The 17,677-nt window shown below is 42.2% G+C and overlaps 1 protein-coding gene across 5 annotated transcripts in view; it reads right to left on the bottom strand.

Moving 5' to 3' along the window:
* The window catches only part of CPAMD8 (C3 and PZP like alpha-2-macroglobulin domain containing 8), a gene marked incomplete at its 3' end in the record, with an annotated part of 54,122 nt that overhangs the window by 5,262 nt on the left and 31,183 nt on the right, over positions 1–17,677 (bottom strand). For all 5 annotated transcript variants that reach the window (XM_080566048.1, XM_080566045.1, XM_080566047.1 and 2 more), the window contains 11 exons: positions 17,279–17,365; positions 16,164–16,300; positions 15,600–15,755; positions 15,136–15,198; positions 14,468–14,706; positions 11,826–11,913; positions 5,913–5,987; positions 5,459–5,564; positions 5,259–5,369; positions 4,375–4,587; positions 3,841–3,915 (listed from right to left, as the gene is read on the bottom strand). In XM_080566048.1, coding sequence (XP_080422174.1) covers positions 3,841–3,915; positions 4,375–4,587; positions 5,259–5,369; positions 5,459–5,564; positions 5,913–5,987; positions 11,826–11,913; positions 14,468–14,706; positions 15,136–15,198; positions 15,600–15,755; positions 16,164–16,300; positions 17,279–17,365 — 1,350 coding nt within the window. The remainder of the gene's footprint in view (positions 1–3,840; positions 3,916–4,374; positions 4,588–5,258; positions 5,370–5,458; positions 5,565–5,912; positions 5,988–11,825; positions 11,914–14,467; positions 14,707–15,135; positions 15,199–15,599; positions 15,756–16,163; positions 16,301–17,278; positions 17,366–17,677) is intronic.

The raw sequence follows: 17,677 nt of genomic DNA, 5'->3' as shown, positions 1-17,677 counted from the left end.
AATATCTGAAGGCTTCCCTGTCGCCTCCCACATCCTCCCAGCAACAGGCTCAGCCCTAGGCAAGGGAATGCTTGCCTGAAAGCAGAGTCAGTCTGTGTTCACTTCTTCTTGGCCTTCTCCATGTGAGAACCTGCCAGATCATGAAGTTGTTCTACGAATGGATGATTGCTGTCCACCAGGGACAGAATTAACATCACAGACCTCACTCTTCCTAGGAATGCAGGACTGGAGTCAAAGCAAAGATGAAAGGCCGACATTTCCTGTTGCATGCAAACCACTCCCCCATCTCCAAATGTTTGCGCCTAAGCCAATGTTTGCTGAACACCGATGGGGTGAAAGGAAAAGTGGCCCATTGCCAGTTCAATCAATCCTAAAAGAACAGCGCTCCTGTGAACAGTGTGCCCGCCAGGGAGTGTTGCAGGATGACTCCATCTAGAAGCAGAGCTCACTCTGACATTCCCATTAGATGCTAGTGATGGTGGATGGGAGAGTGTTTGTTTAGTTACTTATTTAAAATAATGACACCAAATAAAAGAATCGTAATACCACCAAGAATTTGCTTCCAGGTCCTGGACCTCCTAACTGCTGGAGCAGAACTGTACAAATAATATGGCTCCAGCTGCAGGGAAAAGGCTGAGGTGTCAAACAGCACGGAGCAGGGTTGGCTGCCTGCTCAGAGCAGCACAGAGTGCGACACTACAGCACCACTGATACCACTGAGTGCTGCTGCACCACACTTTGATCCACGCTTTTCCATCGAATACCTGCAGAGGCACAATTTTACTGTGATATCAACATATCTTCCAGCCCCATCAGCTACACATTTAGCATTTTTGGTAGAGAGGATATAGGCAATTTCAGAAGAACATTAAAGATCTGTGGAAGCAATCGAAGGACCACTGCACCAGAGAGATGGTACCAGAGCTACTGAGGATCCCTTAGGCTCTGAAATCCACCCATAATTTTGTAGCCTAGTGTGACAACAGTCTGAGGAAAGCCACAGACAGAAAGGCACTAAACACACCAATAGCCCACTTGGCAACCAAACTCCTGCTCCAAGAGCTTTCATTCCAAATAAACATGACTGGAACAGGCTGTGAAAGAATGCAGGCAGAGCCACAATGCTTAGAGGCAGAGGTGGGTCCGTGCTACTCACGAAGAGCCTGCTCCATCTCCGAGTCTCACTAGTTCACCTGTAAGAATGAACAGCTGAGGAAGGGGATTCAGTCATGAGTGCTTCCCCTTGGCTTTCTCTTCTGTTGAGTCCTGTCACCCTGCACTCTTCTCACTAAATCAAGAGAATATTTCTGAAGCTGCAAAGAGAACCTACCCATCTGGGCAAAAAAAGGTTATGGTTTTAGGATCAAACCTCAGCCTTCTGCCTCACTTGCTGCAACATCTGCTGCAGACTTCTGAAAGGCAGTTCAGATGCTTTGACAACAGCTAGGTGCCACAAGAAGCACTGCATCCTGACTTTTCAGGATAGCCACATATGATTACTTACCTTGCATAGCATAACTCATAAGCTGCTGTTTATTCTAGCAAACTCACTGGGGTATATGGAACTATACTGCAAGTCCGTTTGCCAGAGTGAGCCCAAACACATTATGAAGTTCCCCACTGTTTGCTGGAAGGAAGCTGGCTCTCATTGTTTCCATTGCTGGGGTAACATAGACAAGAGCTAACAATGAAAGCATCAATCAAACCGAGCTGAGCCTGCACAAGTCATATGGCAAATACAGAAGGATTTCAGACAATATAAACACCACGAGGTTCTGCACGAAAATGGTATTTCCTGAAGATTAACACACTGAGGCGGTTCCACCAACCTGCCCTAATCTTGATTTGGCTCCTGGAGTTTTGCATCCTTTAAGGAAACCACAAATTTAGACATGGCTCATCAGAACTTTCACTAGAAACCCAGAGCACCTGAGTCGACTTAAACCAATCACATGCTTCAATGCTAACAAACCAGTGAGCCCAAATGAGACCCACGTATAAGGAGGGACTCATTCATTTGTTAAACTTTGATTCATGTACCGTGTGGTTGACCTGAGAGGAGGCCAGAGGATTAATGAAAATCACATGCTGGGCGCTTTTCCTGATGCAGGATTTAGTCTGTTTTATTTTTGAATGCTCACTCTGCCATGGCTGCTCAGACAGCTCATTTCAGAAGAGTGTCAGCCTTCCAGGAGACTCTCTGCTTTAGCACTCACAGATCCTAGAATGCAGCAAGCTCATACCATTTGTGAGCACTTTAACATATCCTTATGGCATACATGTGGTTATTAATCTAATGTGCATACAAATGCCACACACACACACACACACACAATCTGAATTGCCATTTTTGATCTTATTGATAGCCTACTGAGACAACACTACCTTTGTCTGTTTAAAACAGGAAACAGAGGGATATTTTTCTCCGATGTTTCAATGCAGATTATTTCAGAAACACTGTTCCGAAAATGTTTGTATTGTGGACTACTGTCAAGTTCCACATTTTTTTCCCAGATAACCATATTCCTATCAAATATGTATTTGAAAACAATGTAATGGCAGTCCCATTTTGTAGTCCAGCAACAAAACACTTACTATGAACTTGCATACCAGCAACGTCCTACAGAGCAGTTTGGGAATGCTGCTTTATAGGGTTCAGATTGCGAACTGTTTCCATGCTGGGTGCATTGCATTTGCACAGAATAAAAGACAACAAGCATTCATTTCAGTTATTCTGACAGACAGCGATCTGATATATATTCACATTAAGTTCAGAAACAAAGACAGGGAAAATAGGAGAGGCATTAAAACACTTTAAGACTGGACGACCTACAGAGATAGTCATGACAGAGCATTCACCATGATTTTACACCTTAAGAAAAACATCCGTCAGCTTCCACAGAGCAGAAGGGTAAAGAACAGGACAGCCTATCTCATGTTGGACACATGAAGCCTGAACTTTGGTGCACAAGAAGGATATGGGAAGGCATGGAGACTTCTCTTGAAGAACTAACTTGTTTTTACCAATTTGTTGGGAGAGTTAGAGGCCAGGGAAAAATTAATGAGTGGAAAGCAGCCAGGAAAAATCTAGTCCAGTTTATTTACTAGAAACAGCATGAAACAAACTATTCTATTGACCCTCCACTGCTTCTTGGTGAGATTTATTGTGAGCCAGGAGCAAGTCTGACATGAGTCTTGGAAAAAAATGTATGAATATAAGCACCAAATAAAATGAGCAGCCAAATTCCTGGCTACTCCATCTACTGACCTTAAAATTTTTGCTCACTAAGGCCTTTATTCCAAACAGCAGCTCTGAAAGAATCAGGACTGCCAGCTCAATTTTTACACAGAACTATGAACAGAAGTTGATCCACCTGGATTCTAGTTTTTGCAATGGTTTTGTCTGTTGTCATGTACTGCTCAGTTGTTTGTGGAGACATATTACATCAGCCTGGTTTCAGATGGGATCTTTCCAGCTTGATATTAAAGAAAAGACCGAAGCATTGCTCAAATATACCAAGGCTGAGAAAACAGTATGGTCACTTGCAAGATTTAGGCAACTGTTCATAGAAATTGGCATGTGCACCGAATCCAGCAGGTATCATGCAAGAATTTCTGAATGGACTGGAAGATAGTCTGTAGCCGAACGCTTATCACCCTAAATTTCCTTGATGACTTCATTTTTTCTGATTTCTGTTCTGTCTTTTCTATAAGATAAAGGTATTCAGCATCTTTATTTAAACATGCTTAGGAGTTATGTATACTTTTGTATAATGATAGGATAAGCTTTAAACTTCTTAAAGAAAAAAGCCTTGGATAAATGCAAAGGTATGATATTACCTGTTGGAATTTGTTGTACACTGGGTTGCTCAGCTGTGTGGGAGTGTGTCTCCCTTTCTTCTGGCAAATTCTTGGCTGTAAGTAAAATAGGAAAATGCATTGGTCATAAAGTTTGTTAATGACTCTCTAGAAAATGTCTCAATTTAAGGTGGTGATATACTCAGTTTAGGTATACCAAACAGCACATCTTGAAAGCCCATGTGGAACCTCCAAAGTACGTTAAACTTAATGGACAGTATTTGTTACCTAGGATTATTCACCTCAGATAAGCAGTATTACCAAATTTTCTCAGGTTCATTAAGATTGGTAAAACACGTATTCATGAGATCAGAAAATCCAGTTCTGAGCTAACCACGTAGGTAGCTGCTCTTACAAGTTAGTCTCCTGCAGTATGAGTAGCAAAATACCACAAAGCATGTTGTGAAGTCTCCTCTTTTCCCTACCACACACAAGTAATTATCGTTTGCTTAGATGAAGATTTCTAGTGTTCCCCAACTTGGTTGTAAGAGAAAAAGGGAGTTGAATGAAACCTACACGTAGAACACTGTGACATGGGGATCTGCTCTATCCTCGTATTATTCCTGCACGATGCTACTTCCATCTGGCAATGGTTCTGGTAAATCTGTCCATCTGATCCGCATACAGGCTCCCCATCATAGCCACAGTCTCGTGAACACATACATTGCTCAAAATACTCATCCTCCAAGCAGCCAAAAATATTATTGCATGGTCCAGAGTGAAAAAAGCCTGAAAAGCAAACAAAACATCCAAAGGAATATTTTTGCGTAGCATGGGGAAAGGAGAGATGGGGTGGCAGTTTTCTTATTTCTCTTATGTAAGTTTTCATGTTGAATTCTCTAAGACTTCTCATAGAAATTTACAAACTTAGTGGACTAAAATGCTCTGGGAAGAAAGCTGCAGCAGACTGCAGGTACAGGATAATGCAACTCTCCCACAGTTTGGATGACATACAGGATAGGAAGGAAATTATAGATTCTGGGAAAGGTTATTCCTGTCTCTGACAAGTGAAATTGTTTGATCTTCCTACAATTAACTGACGAACTCTACCACAAGGTATTTTACAGAAAGAAAACCAAACTGCATTTAAAATAAGTTTTTACCTTTATGTTTATTAACGTCTCACTTCTCACAGGTATGTCCAGATTTATACATTATATCTTGCCTCTGAAGCAAGTAATAATTGTCACTGGTGACTGGAGAGCAGATGATATTGGTCTGTTTCATTGTCATAACTTTAATGCTGCTATCACACAGACATCTGTAAACCTTCTACTAATACAGATACCGAAATAGAACATTTTTCTAAATATCATTTGGAGTTCTCCTCTAATTAACTCACAGACAATATGTCTGCAGGTTCCTTTTTCAAAAAAAATCTAAGCTTTGGTGCAACTTACCAACCCACTGGCTAGCTGAGCTCTCTACCTCGTTGCACGTTGGCCCATCACAGAGCTCCCGAGCCAAGGGACTGTTTTCACTCACATTGTAGAAACGAGTTGCTTCAAAAGCTGCAGGCCGAAAAGAATGAGAAATCACAATTAAGTCTTATGGTTAGAGCCCTAATGGTGGCAAAAATCAAAGGAAATCAGGCACATACCTGGCTCATAGTAATCATACACTTTGATAGGAACAGGAGCTGTTTTCCCAACTATATACTCTCTGAAAGCTTGAAACTTTACACAGGTCATGCACTGGCTAGGAATCTGCATGAAATGATGTAAAAGACTCATTGTAACAAAAACTACACTGTAAATGAAGAGAGAGACAAATAAATGCAGCATGGGCCCTAACGTAACACACTGTGCTGGACTCTTAGTGAAAATGAAGGTACCTCCAATACTAGGTACTAATACTGCCTCTTTTACGCTTTGGTTTCCAACAAAAACCACAACACTTGCCTACCTGAAAAGATACTCGGTCGACCAGACATTTAAAGCTGCATTATGATCCTCATCTGCAAGGGACTATTGACAGCAATACACAGTACCTATGCCCTACCCACTGGCCATTTGCCTTTCATTGAAAAGCAACATAAGAACCAAAATAATTACCTCGTCAAAATAAAAAAGGACTTTTCTTCCATCAACTTCATATCTTTTTAATCCAATTTGCTTGTTCATCAATAACTGGGAAAAAATGAACAGGTTTAGTTTCATCTCATTTTATAGAAAACAGTTTGAAAGAAGAAAGATTTCAGACTACTTAGAAAATGTATGGTCAGACGCTAAAACCCAGGGATTTCTTCTGCTGGAGATGGATTGTTCAGGAAGAGAGAGGGGAAGTGCAAAGAGGATTGAAGTTGCTGTCAGAAAACTGAGGAAAAAAATTGTCCGTGTTCTTTTTTCTGATCTGATGAGGAACGCTTGCAAGGTGCACCATGCTGGGTGTTCTTCCTAGTCCCTGGGGAGAGGGGTACATTTATTTCCCTCAGACTATGCCTGACATGTCATCCATAATCTAATTGAATAGCTCCCAGATTGTTTTCAGTACCAAGGCTCAAGCAAGACCTCAGAGGCACCAAAACACTCGATAAAGTCTTATTTACACTCTCTTAGGCCACTACTGCTGGATCACACCGGTTATTAAAGACCCCCCTTCTCCCACCAGCTGAAAAATCCAAAACATTCTTCTGCCAGGAAAATTAATCCTTACATTTGAAAAGAGCAGCCATTTGAAAGAGCCCTAGGCATCCTCCCTTTTGAGGGATGGGGTCAGGCCAGGCCTCCGCTACCCATTCCTCTGAAGCCCAGGGATTTGTAATACGCATTGTACCGGTCATACCTACAGAATACATCTATTTCTGTGGTTTTTTTTTTTTTTTAGTTATTGGGACAACCTGTATATCCAAGGAGTATTAGAACAAGGTGTAAGAGTACTTCCCACATCTAGGGTGCTATCGTCCGTAATCTACCCCAGCCAATTTTAAAAATGCTGTAGATCACCTCCTCACGCTAACTGCAGGTCAGTAGATCATGAACACAGTGAAACAAGAGCACTTGTTTATGGAAATACTGCGCCACCTCAGAGAATGCAGTAACTATCTCCCTGGAACAAAATGCTAATGAATGTCCCAAGAAACATAAATAGTACGGTCTGATATAATTCTAGGAAGCTTTGTCTTCTTTTTTTTTTTCTCCTTAAGTTTCCATAAGAGATACTTTATGATTTTCCACATTTGGATAAATAACATCTTTGTATAACAATGGCTAGCATGCTCCATGTACTTGATCATTTGATCAGTCCTTACTGCTTTGATAAATTGTATTCAGAACACATCTGTTATGTGAGAAACATTTAATTCAGAAACTGATGGCCTGTGGAAAAGGACACTTAAGTTTTAAACCCACTTCGGGGAGCAGAGGGCCAGAGCAGACACTTGAATTCTATTCTCCAAACTGTCCTGTTACTTCAACCTCTGTCACACCATCCTGTTTGTGACACAGAGATAATATTTACTAATTTAAAAAAAACAAAACAAAACAAAAAAACAAACAAACTCTTCCTAAGTTATTTTGAGGTCCCAGAATGAAAACTCTGTGGAAAGGAAGACAAAGAATTATTATTACGTATTAGAACAAATGACGCAAAACAAAAACTATTCCTACTGAAATTTGCCCAAACCTGCTACCAACAGCTTTAACCGTGAATTTCTTCAGCGTAGTGCTTCCAGTTGTAAAACCCTGCACACAGCTTCCTGCTATTACTGTAACAAGCAAAGGAACATGTGTTTAAGTCACACACAATATGGAAAGGGCCAATTTAATTTGTCCTTATAATTTTAGGGGCCTGGTGGTGGCTGTTATTACTCAGCAGTAGATGGCTGCAGACAGTCCTTTTATGAGGGCTTGGAGAGGCTGGCGCCACCGGGAAATGCTCAGCTCAGCTAAAGTTGCATTTTTCTGGTGAAGCTTGATATATACCAGCCTGTGGTGACCTCCTGACCTTGTCGACACCCAGCATTATTAGAAGGATTTGTGGCTGCACAGCCAGGGGGGCTGCCATCAATGCTCAGAGTATTCATTAACCATCGCTGCCCCGGAGCTGCACGTGGGTCCGCTCTGTGCACACTGCTCTCTTGTGAGGGCAAACAACAAACAAGGAAATCTGATTTACAGCCTTGCCCCTCCTCACCAAGAACAGAGGGAACGGCTAGGGTAACAAGAAAATGCCGCAATGGGAATGATGGGGCCTACCTCTGTTGAAGGTGGTAGCCAAAATACAAAACTAGTAACATATCGACAATGGGTGCGTGATTTTGAAATATAATTTAATTTTGGCTATCAAAAATAAGGGTATTTGCATCTTCACTGCCTACCCAACCTATATGCTTGAGCTTTGTCCCTAATTTCCGATGCAAAGGATTTCTGCGGTAAGAAGGCTGAACTCAACTTTTCAAGGGGAACATCATTCCCAATTTAGCACAGTTTTCTTCTGTCCAAAGGAAGTAATTCACTTTTGGTTAAGGAAATGGACTGCCCAGTACCGAATCCCAACTGCAGAACCAAGCCACCTGTTACTATGTGCCCCGAGACCCTAACAGATGGGGTTACGCTGGGACTCTTGCTTCTCTACCCACAGATGCAGAACACGAGATTCAGAGGGGCGGGCAGATGACACAAGGGAAAGCACAACCAGCTCATCTGCTCAGTGCTAGAGAAAGCCTGTTCTTGCTTAATGTGCTGGAGAGTTCATTCAGCTGTGAGGAAATAACTCTTCTGCAGTAGCAGGGCAGCTTTCTTATTTATTTATTAACCCTTTGACTGCTTCCATCCAGGCCAGGAAGAGGGATATGACAGAATATAGAAAGGGCATGAAGCTGACACAGGGTGCTTCACAGGCGTTGACACGTTATTTGACACAAGCAGGACGGGTAAGTCTCCTGCTCCAGTTTCACTATGCTCACTGTCCGTTTCTGATTTGGGACTACTGACCAGCACCTGGTCAAGGAGCTAGCAATGCTAAGGCACTAGCAAGATGATATTGAATGTGATGCAAGCATCTTTAAAGCCAAGAAAAAACAAACATCAAAGGCAGGGTGGTGTCACAGAGTCCAAGGCTTATGGCAACATCCTGGAAGGCAAGGGAGAATAGAGGCATTGCTAACAGAAGGGTTTTGAACCATGCAACACTGGGGAATCAGAATTAGGGTTTCCTTGCAGAGTATATATCCTAATATTAATCTCAATCCCAACTGTCTTCAGTGCTTCCTCTACTTAGAGCACACACAGCCCGCCCTGAACACAGGTTAGCGTAAATCATCAGACACCGCACAGGAGCAATTGCTGCATGCGGCAGCCTTTAAGTGGTAACTAAATACAAAATAAGCATGTTTCATTTAAAAGTCTTTACCTGGAACACCTATCGGGACCAGCCATGTAAACAAGCCTCATGCCACAGCACAGCTGTCTTGGCATAAAGGAAAAAAAAAAACAAAACTTCAAGGACTGAAATCATAAAATCACAGAATATCCTGAGTTGGAAGGGACTCACAAGGATCATCGAGTCCAACTCCTGGCTCCACACAGGACTACCTAAAAATCAAACCATATGTCGGAGCTTTGTCCAAATGCTTCTTGAACTCCGGCAGCTCGGTGCTGTGACCACTGCCCTGGGCAGCCTGTCCCAGTGCGCAACCACCCCCTGGGTGCAGAACCTTTCCCTAACACCCAGCCTGACCCTCCCCTGTCCCCGCTCCATGCCGTCCCCTCGGGTCCTGACGCTGTCCCCAGAGAGCAGAGCTCAGCGCCTGCCCCTCCGCTTCCCTCATGAGGGAGCTGCAGGCTGCCATGAGGCCTCCCCTCGGCCTGCTCTGCTCAGGGCTGAACAAACCAAGAGGCCTCAGCTGCTCCTCACATGTCTTCCCCTCCAGACCATCTTTGGAGCCCGCCTTCTCATATCGCAGTGCCCAAAGCTGCACCCAGTGCTCGAGGTGAGGCTACACCAGGCAGGGCAGAGCAGGACAATCCCTTCCCCTTGACTGGCCAGCAATGCTGGGCCTGATGCCCCCCGGGGTAGGGGGGGCCCTTTTGGCTGCCAGGGCACACCGCTGCTGGCTCAGGTTCAACTTCCCAGCGACCAGGACCCTCAGCTGCCTTTCTGCAGGGCTGCTCTCCAGCCTCTCATCCCCCCGTCTGTACAGAGGTGGCAGAATCTCTGCAGTTCCTTGTGACACCAGAACATAGGGGGCCCTCTCAGGACTCTCAGCCTAGAAACTTACTGTGTCCCCTGCTGAAACCAGTAAGGGAGATACTCAGTACAGCCTGCACAATGGTAGCTCCTAGTTCTATAATTTTTTCTTAGCCCATTTCAGCAACAGGGAATTATTACTTAACCTAACCATTTTTCTCTTCTTCTGTAATCAAAATCCCTCTTCACTCTTTGCTTCAACTAGTTTCCTCCTTTTACTCCGCTGATAAAACTTTCCGTGGATTTAACACCGTAATGATATCCTGTCATTCTGCTCCTGTCCCATTTTGAGATCTCTGGTCCTGAGCCAGGTTTCCATCCATATTTTCTCTGCCATTATTTACGTAAATTACTGTGAAAGAGAACTTCCTTGAAAGCAGTACAAACAACTGTCATGCTAGCACTTCAGCAGGAGGAGATAAAATAGTAACCAAAACCACTACAGGCCCCTTAATTTCCTCCTTTCTCTTACCACAAGGATACTGGAGACCTCCTACTGGTGGTCTTGCCTCATCTGAATAGCCATACTCATTTCTTGCACCATTTGTCACACGTGAGAGAATATCAAACATCAACATACAAATAAAAATCAATATATTTTACGTGTATGCATTTGAAAGCAAATCAGATTTTTTGACATGCAGCTTGTGAATGGATTTAAACTTTGATATTTCTTTTCACAGTAATAATTTCCTATCTGATCAACATATGTCTCTGTACAGAAGTATTCCAAGCACAGCTCCCTAATACTGAAAGGGCCCGATTCTCTTCTCAGGGACTAGTGGACAGATTTCTCTGGCTTCACTGACAGCCCTAGGAGGCTGACAGCGGGCTTTTGGTATGGGTTATAAACCCCTGAGGAAGAACATATCCATCTCATATTCTCCAAGAAAATGCAACAGTGTTTGTAAGAAATTAGCCAAATCAAGTGAAATCCTAGAGAAGACAAAACAATGTGCACTTTTCCACTGAACTAGGATGTCAAATTAAAGTGCCTGGCCTTTGCTATGATTCTACTTTAAATTCCCCTCTCTCCCCTGCCTTCATCTATAATGAAGATAAGGTTATTATAGGAAGAAGTCTTTTTAAAACAAAATACTTTTTTTTCAGCTCTTTACCAGTTCTCAAGGATGCAGTTTAGTTCCTTTTTACACCTCTTCAGTTACACAGTCCTTAAAAACTAAGTCCTTAAATATTTGCAGCATAGAAAAAAACTAAGTGAATACACTGTAATGCCTTAACAAAATATAAAGCAAAGCTAAAGATTACAGTTCATCTCCCCTAGAGGGCTGGCTGGGTAAGAGGCACATTCTGTCCACCTCAGTTTGGCTTGCAATAAACATGATGTTCTCCCAGAAGAAAAAAAAAAGGCAAAAAATTCCAAGACACAGAGCCTCCAAAGAAATGGAATCCAGATGTTGGAGATAACACAGCCCACTAAGAAGCCATAAACAGCTCCTGTTAGAGCACATTTTCACTTCAGCATTTCCAAATGGGTCTCATTTAATTACTGTGCTCTGTGCTTAGTAATAAACTTTCATTTGACTGTGTTCGGCAAATTTGTTAATCTTGCTCAGAACATCTGTTTACTCATTTCAGATAAATATTTTTTGACATGTGAAATCTCCTGCCCCCAATTTTAATTGCATTTTTTTCAGACAGTGCTCTAAGAGACAACAGCATTTACTTCCTATTGCTCCCCAAAGGGAATCCCTACCAATTAGAGAGCCCATTCCCAGCCCAAGACCATGTCTTGCACTCTCATTACAACATCTTACCTGCTCTAGGCTCTCAATATCTGCACGAAACCCTGAGAACAATGGCACTTCCAAAACAGCCATGTTAGAGGATCCAGAATGCAGCCATCTTCCCATAAGAAAAAGAGAGAGAGAACGAAAATAAACTCCGGATCCAAGGTAACAAATGGTACATGGACAACTCAGAATGGAGCATAACTGAAACAAATTTCAGAGGAAAAAAATAAACAAACCACAAAGTGTCTACTCTTCTTTGAAGAATTTGTTGAAAGCCATAGACTACACGTTTTTAACAAAATCCTCTTTTCTGCTTTTATTCAACAAAAATTAAGGACACAGTTATAGGAGATGTCCAGGTGAATGGCAGAAAAGCAGAAGGAAAGATGTAGTCTCCTGTGGGGCCGCTTGCCTTATTTTTCAATTAATCACTGAGAGAACATTCTTTGGTAAAAGGGAATAACCTCTTGGAAGAAAAGAAGCTTCTGTGCTTCCTAAGTGGAGGGCTGCAAATGGATTGTGGTGTAAAAAAAATATTTCCCAACACAAAGTGGAAGTCATTCCACCCTGGTATTTCATAAATGGCCATTTCCCTCCAGCATCTAATTGGCACAGAGAAGTGTCTTTGCTAATGAGTCAGCAACCTCACTCTCTAGTTAATAGTGTCAAGGAATTCACTGCCTATATCATCTTGTGTAATATCAATGAAGACTCCAAAACACTGAAATCCGGAGTTGTTACTACTGAAGCATGCATTAAAAACAAGTGGGGTGGGGGGCACTGAAAGAAAGTTTATTTGGTCCATTTCAAAAGTTTTCATTTTTTTTGCAGCATGGCAGAAGTCAAAATCGTAACAAGAAAGCTCCTGCTAATTCCAGAACAATGCCCCCTTTTTCTCTGTATTCACGTATAGTCCACTGTCAACTGTCCCTCCCTTGGCAGCTTACCTGTTGGCTGATTAGTTGCACCACAGGCACTAAGACAATGAGCTGGGACCCTAGAGGGCTTATTTAGCTCACAGCCAGCACTGAGAAATACAGCACACAGCTTCCAGGACCAAAGTTGCCAAATCTGGCTCCTGCAGGGCTACCTGGAGGCCTCTGTATGGATACCTCTAGGTGGGTGGGTTTGTGAGTTTGTTGAAGCAGTGCACAGAGCCAGCCTGGATGTAACGCTGCACCCAAGCTCATACGCCCACAGTGACATTGGATGGTTTGTGGACTCCTTGGCTCCAGTTCAGAGCTAAGTCTCCCATAGAGACATTAAGCCTTTTTGATCCTGATCTAACTCCATACACCATACTCCCTAAGAAATCCTACAGTATCCCTTTACCTGCAATCACAAAGTCACAACCCTCTCTTTTTCATTCCCCCCACCCCCCCGCCCCAACTCTTCTTTACAGGAAAACATCCCAAGGACTTAATTGAGCATGACAACTCTTAAAAACTATTACATTCTGAGCAACATCCTAGCTCAACATGTTTCCACCATCACCCTTAGATGCACTCCTCTGTTCACATTGCCTGAATAAGATGATGTAGGAGTTAAAAGAGCATCATTACAGGAAGAAGGGGAGGAAAGGGAAGATTTCATTTGCTTTTGTTTTCTTTCCAAGCAATCAATCTCCTTGGACTGGGCTTCCTCTCAAATTTCTGTCTTTGCTCCAACAATTCCCAAGGCAGAAAGTTTCAGAAATAACAACAGAAAGGTTGTGTTGATGCAGGGCAGCCTCCTTAGTTACAAGCATCTTTAAGGGACTGACAAGACTTTCTAAGCCTCTCTCCAATACCAGCTGCGGTGCTGATGCAGAGGGGTGAAGAGGATGAGAAGGTGGTACTGTTATATACAGCGAGACAGACTCCAGCAAACTTTCGGATGATGAGTTTGAATTGCTTATCACTGGCTGTTGTTAATGAAGGAAGGAAGAATTCAACTAGCCCAAAAAATGCCTGACCCAGGATTTCACAGGCTTGTAGCAATCAGAGTCAATGCATCTGCCAGCAACATAGCCCCGTGAGTAAGGGACAAGTGTGTTGACAGAGATAAGATCACATCTTTGCCTGGAGCCACTGCAACTAACTGTTTTCAGAACTGTAGTCTCTGTAAGGTTTCATATCTGTAGGAAGGAAGGAAACCGAAACTGATAGGGGAGAAAAAAAATTCCATTTCTTTGAATTACATCCAAGCTGTTTGCTTGACTTCTGCCATCTGAATGCGGTGATGTTGCAGCCCCACCACCTGCCACGCTCCTGGTCACAGATATACGGAGTGATTATGAAACCATCCCATTGGGAATGGTTTCTTCTGTGGCACAGTAGGACACTGTAAGCCCTCCCTATTTACTTTGGTTGTGGCTTTCCCTCTTTTGGGGAAACTTTCCAACAACCTCTTTTAAAACTAAAACATTTTGTAAAGAGATCAGCATCTCCTGATAATTGCAGCAGCACTGGTATGTTTAACCAGAACATGTGTAAGTGGACTGAATACATGACAAACTATTCTTGCTGCTCTCTTTTTGTCTATAGGCAAGCTGTTTCCTCTTAATACCTTGTGTTTCCCAATCTGTAAAAAGAGATGTAAACTGCTCATGTCTTTGCAAAGTCCTTTAAGATCTAGCAATGATGCTTCTGGAGCTTTAGTCTGGGATGCAGACTGGCATTTCCTACCTAGTGCACGTCTCCAGTATAACTTTGTATTCCTGATGATCCCGATCTGAAGCTGGGTCATCATCATCCACCAATGCCCTCTCTCTGTGCAAGGTTTCAGAGCGATTCTCATCTGGAGAGACAGATCGCAGGAGATTTGGAGCTTGAAGATGCTGCTCTGACTTTGGCTCCTTCAGGTTAACCAGGAGCTGGAAAGCTGGTTTGGCAATTGGATCAGGCACGTTGTAAGTGACATCAATCTGCAGCAGAAAAGAGGAAAAAAAGCAACAAAACAAACTAAGGCAGTTTATAAGATCCCAGTATTTTGTAGCATCTGCAAACATTCCCCAAAGACACACATAAACACCAGATCTTTTCAGAGAGAGGTAATGGCTGGCACAGAAGCAACCAAGGATTTAAAACACAGTTTTTAATTTAAATATATATATATATATATAAATATATATAGGTAAAGCTGTTCCAAAGCAAATCTACCCTGGTACAAATCATATTTACTTCCATGGTTTAAAGCAACACCAGGTTATTTAATTACTTTGAGAGAAATTCAAAGTACAACTCTTTCCTCACGGTAATCTGGGATTAAAAAACTAGCAGAGAGACTGTCAGTTTAGATGTCAGTTTAGAGATCTCTTGCTCACATACTTTCTCCAGCCCCATAGCAACTTTACCTGCATCAGACAGCAGCCTTCACCTTTGGCACTCACAAACAGCCCCGTTGGAATACTGGGTATCTGGGGAAAATCCACAGTTAAAACAGAGACAAGACACGGCTATCAGGACGTAAATGAATATCAATTTTAGCTTAATTCTGTGCAAGAGATGTTTCCAGTTATTAAGGATACTGCACAAGTGAAATGAACATGGCTTATTCTTTTCAGCCACCTACTTTTAACAGTGGTAGAAACAAGCAGCAGCTCAAAATAAACATCAGTCACTGGCTATGGTGAAAAATACCTTTGAGTGCTGCCTCCTATCACATCAGAACCCAGCCAAGAAACACCAGAAAGTTCCAAGATCTCACAGTGTTTAACTCGTACTTTTACCATTGCTGAACTCACCTGAGTTGTCATTCAGAACTCAGCTCAGATGGATCACTTTAAAAAACTGTCTACATTAACACAAAACCACTTACCACTGCAGTCTGGAGGACTTTCTTATTCATTTTGTTAAGCTCAAATGTCTCCTGGTAGTCTAGATTAGTAGAAGCCAAGGAAATGGTAAGGTTGACTCCTCCAATGTAAGAAAGGATAGCATATTCAGCCAGAGCCTGCAGGGCTACACATGTGTCCTAGGGATCAGAAGAGGGAGATTGGAATAGTGAAGAATACAGGAGCACTCTAAACTTAGAAACAAGCACTATGCTGTACAGTCATCGGCTTTTGGTAGCAGAATCATTATTAATTCATATAGCAAAAGAAATCCCAGGTTTTGTTCACTTTTGCTTTCAAAGGCATCTGTAAGGCCAAAGTCTAGATTCCTTTCAAATTATTAATTCCAGAAGGAAGTAGTAAAGAAAACTGGGAAGTTTTTCTTCTTACTGGGAAGCTTCTTCTGGACTCTACACAGAAACTCTGCATTCGCCATTCCTGAACCAATTGATTTCTACAACCGATTATGCATGCGCTGAAGCTACCTTTTTCTATTTCTACAACCGATTATGCATGTGCTGAAGCTACCTTTTTCTAAGACAGCCAACCTGAGTAGACGAGAATCCTCCAAGTGCATTCCTCTGCTGTGAAAGCCATTTTACCACTGGTAGTGCAGAGGCCACATCTCCTAGAAGCGTGTATGTCAGAAGGGCATAAGATGTCATTTCCACTTCTGCAGAAACAACTGAAAGAGAGGCAAAGGGATAGGGAAGATAAATTGAACTACTATCTAGAAGTGAGAATCACGCTAGTCTAGAAATAGTTCTATGAATATCCATTAACTAAAAATAATTAGAGGAAACACAGAAATAATAATGAAGTTTAATAATGCATCCAAGATTCACCATCTTCTAATTCCAACATAACCTCTTTCCTTTCCGCTACAGATGACCTTTTTACCTGATTTTATCCCACATGTAATTTCTCTCCCACTCTAGATCTACTTTGCTATTGCCCTTACTGTATACCTGTCCCGGACATTTTCATACAATATCTGATTAAATCCTCCCTGAACACTGGAACACCTGTATCATATTAGAAAAGACAATGGCTTTAAGTGAATTGAAAATTATAGCACCATACATCGTTGTTGTGGCTTTGATAGTTAAAGTCTAGGAGAACAGTGCTGAAATGCTAGTGACTGCCAGTAAAAGATGGGTACATCATCCCTATGTCCGTTTGAAAATACAAAGCTAAACAACTCTAAAATTAAATGTATTTGACTTCTCTCAAATTTATACTTCAAATGATTCCTCCCTGATGGAATACCCTATGGCTCTCACTCCTCTGTTATTCATGGTATTATTCCCTATGTCTATGAAACTGGAGCAAAAAATGATGAAATAGCTGGGACTGAAAAGCCAGCCCTGCCTCAGCCACATCTAGCTCTGTCTCTCATTTTCACTTAACCAGCTCTTTCAGAATAAAGCTACCTGTCTCTATCAGCTCTCATTCCTGAATGGCCCTTCATATGGACCCTGTCTTGACTGACTGCCATTTTCAGAACATCCTGGTAAAACAAGATTTCTTTAGGGACCAAAACTGGGAGGAAAAGCATGGGAAGTTTTGAAGTGTATTTTAAAAACAATTCACTAGAATAAATGCAGTCAGTGACCTGCTATTTCAGTCCATTGCCTTATTTTTGCTTTTGCAGTACAGGTACCTGATTGGGAGAGACCATCGTTAAATCCCATGAAGGTATCTTCATCAGTAACAAGACTTCCCGTCAAACTCCAGTGTGTAAAGCCATCTAGAAAAATAGGACAGTGGAATATGTATGATATTACAGGAGAACTGAGGATCAGCTTCTGTGTATGGGAAGAATCAAGCTTTACTATTGCACTGACTCAACTGATTCATGCCCTGAACTGCACTGTACCTCCATTTAGACAAACATTCTCTGGGCAAGAGGCCGCAGGCTCTTGCTCCCTCTGCAATCACACAGATGGCTCAATGTGATTCTTGAATATTAGATTAAAATAGAGCATCGAAGAATGCGATGTATTACTAGACAAACTGTGACATATTGACTGGAAAACCACTGCAGAGCTTCTGACGTACT

This window comes from Anser brachyrhynchus, assembly GCF_964034855.1.
Source record: "Anser brachyrhynchus genome assembly, chromosome: 23".
Lineage (NCBI taxonomy): Eukaryota > Metazoa > Chordata > Aves > Anseriformes > Anatidae > Anser > Anser brachyrhynchus.
Note: the sequence above shows the minus strand (reverse complement) of the source record. Positions and strands in the feature narration are given on the sequence as shown.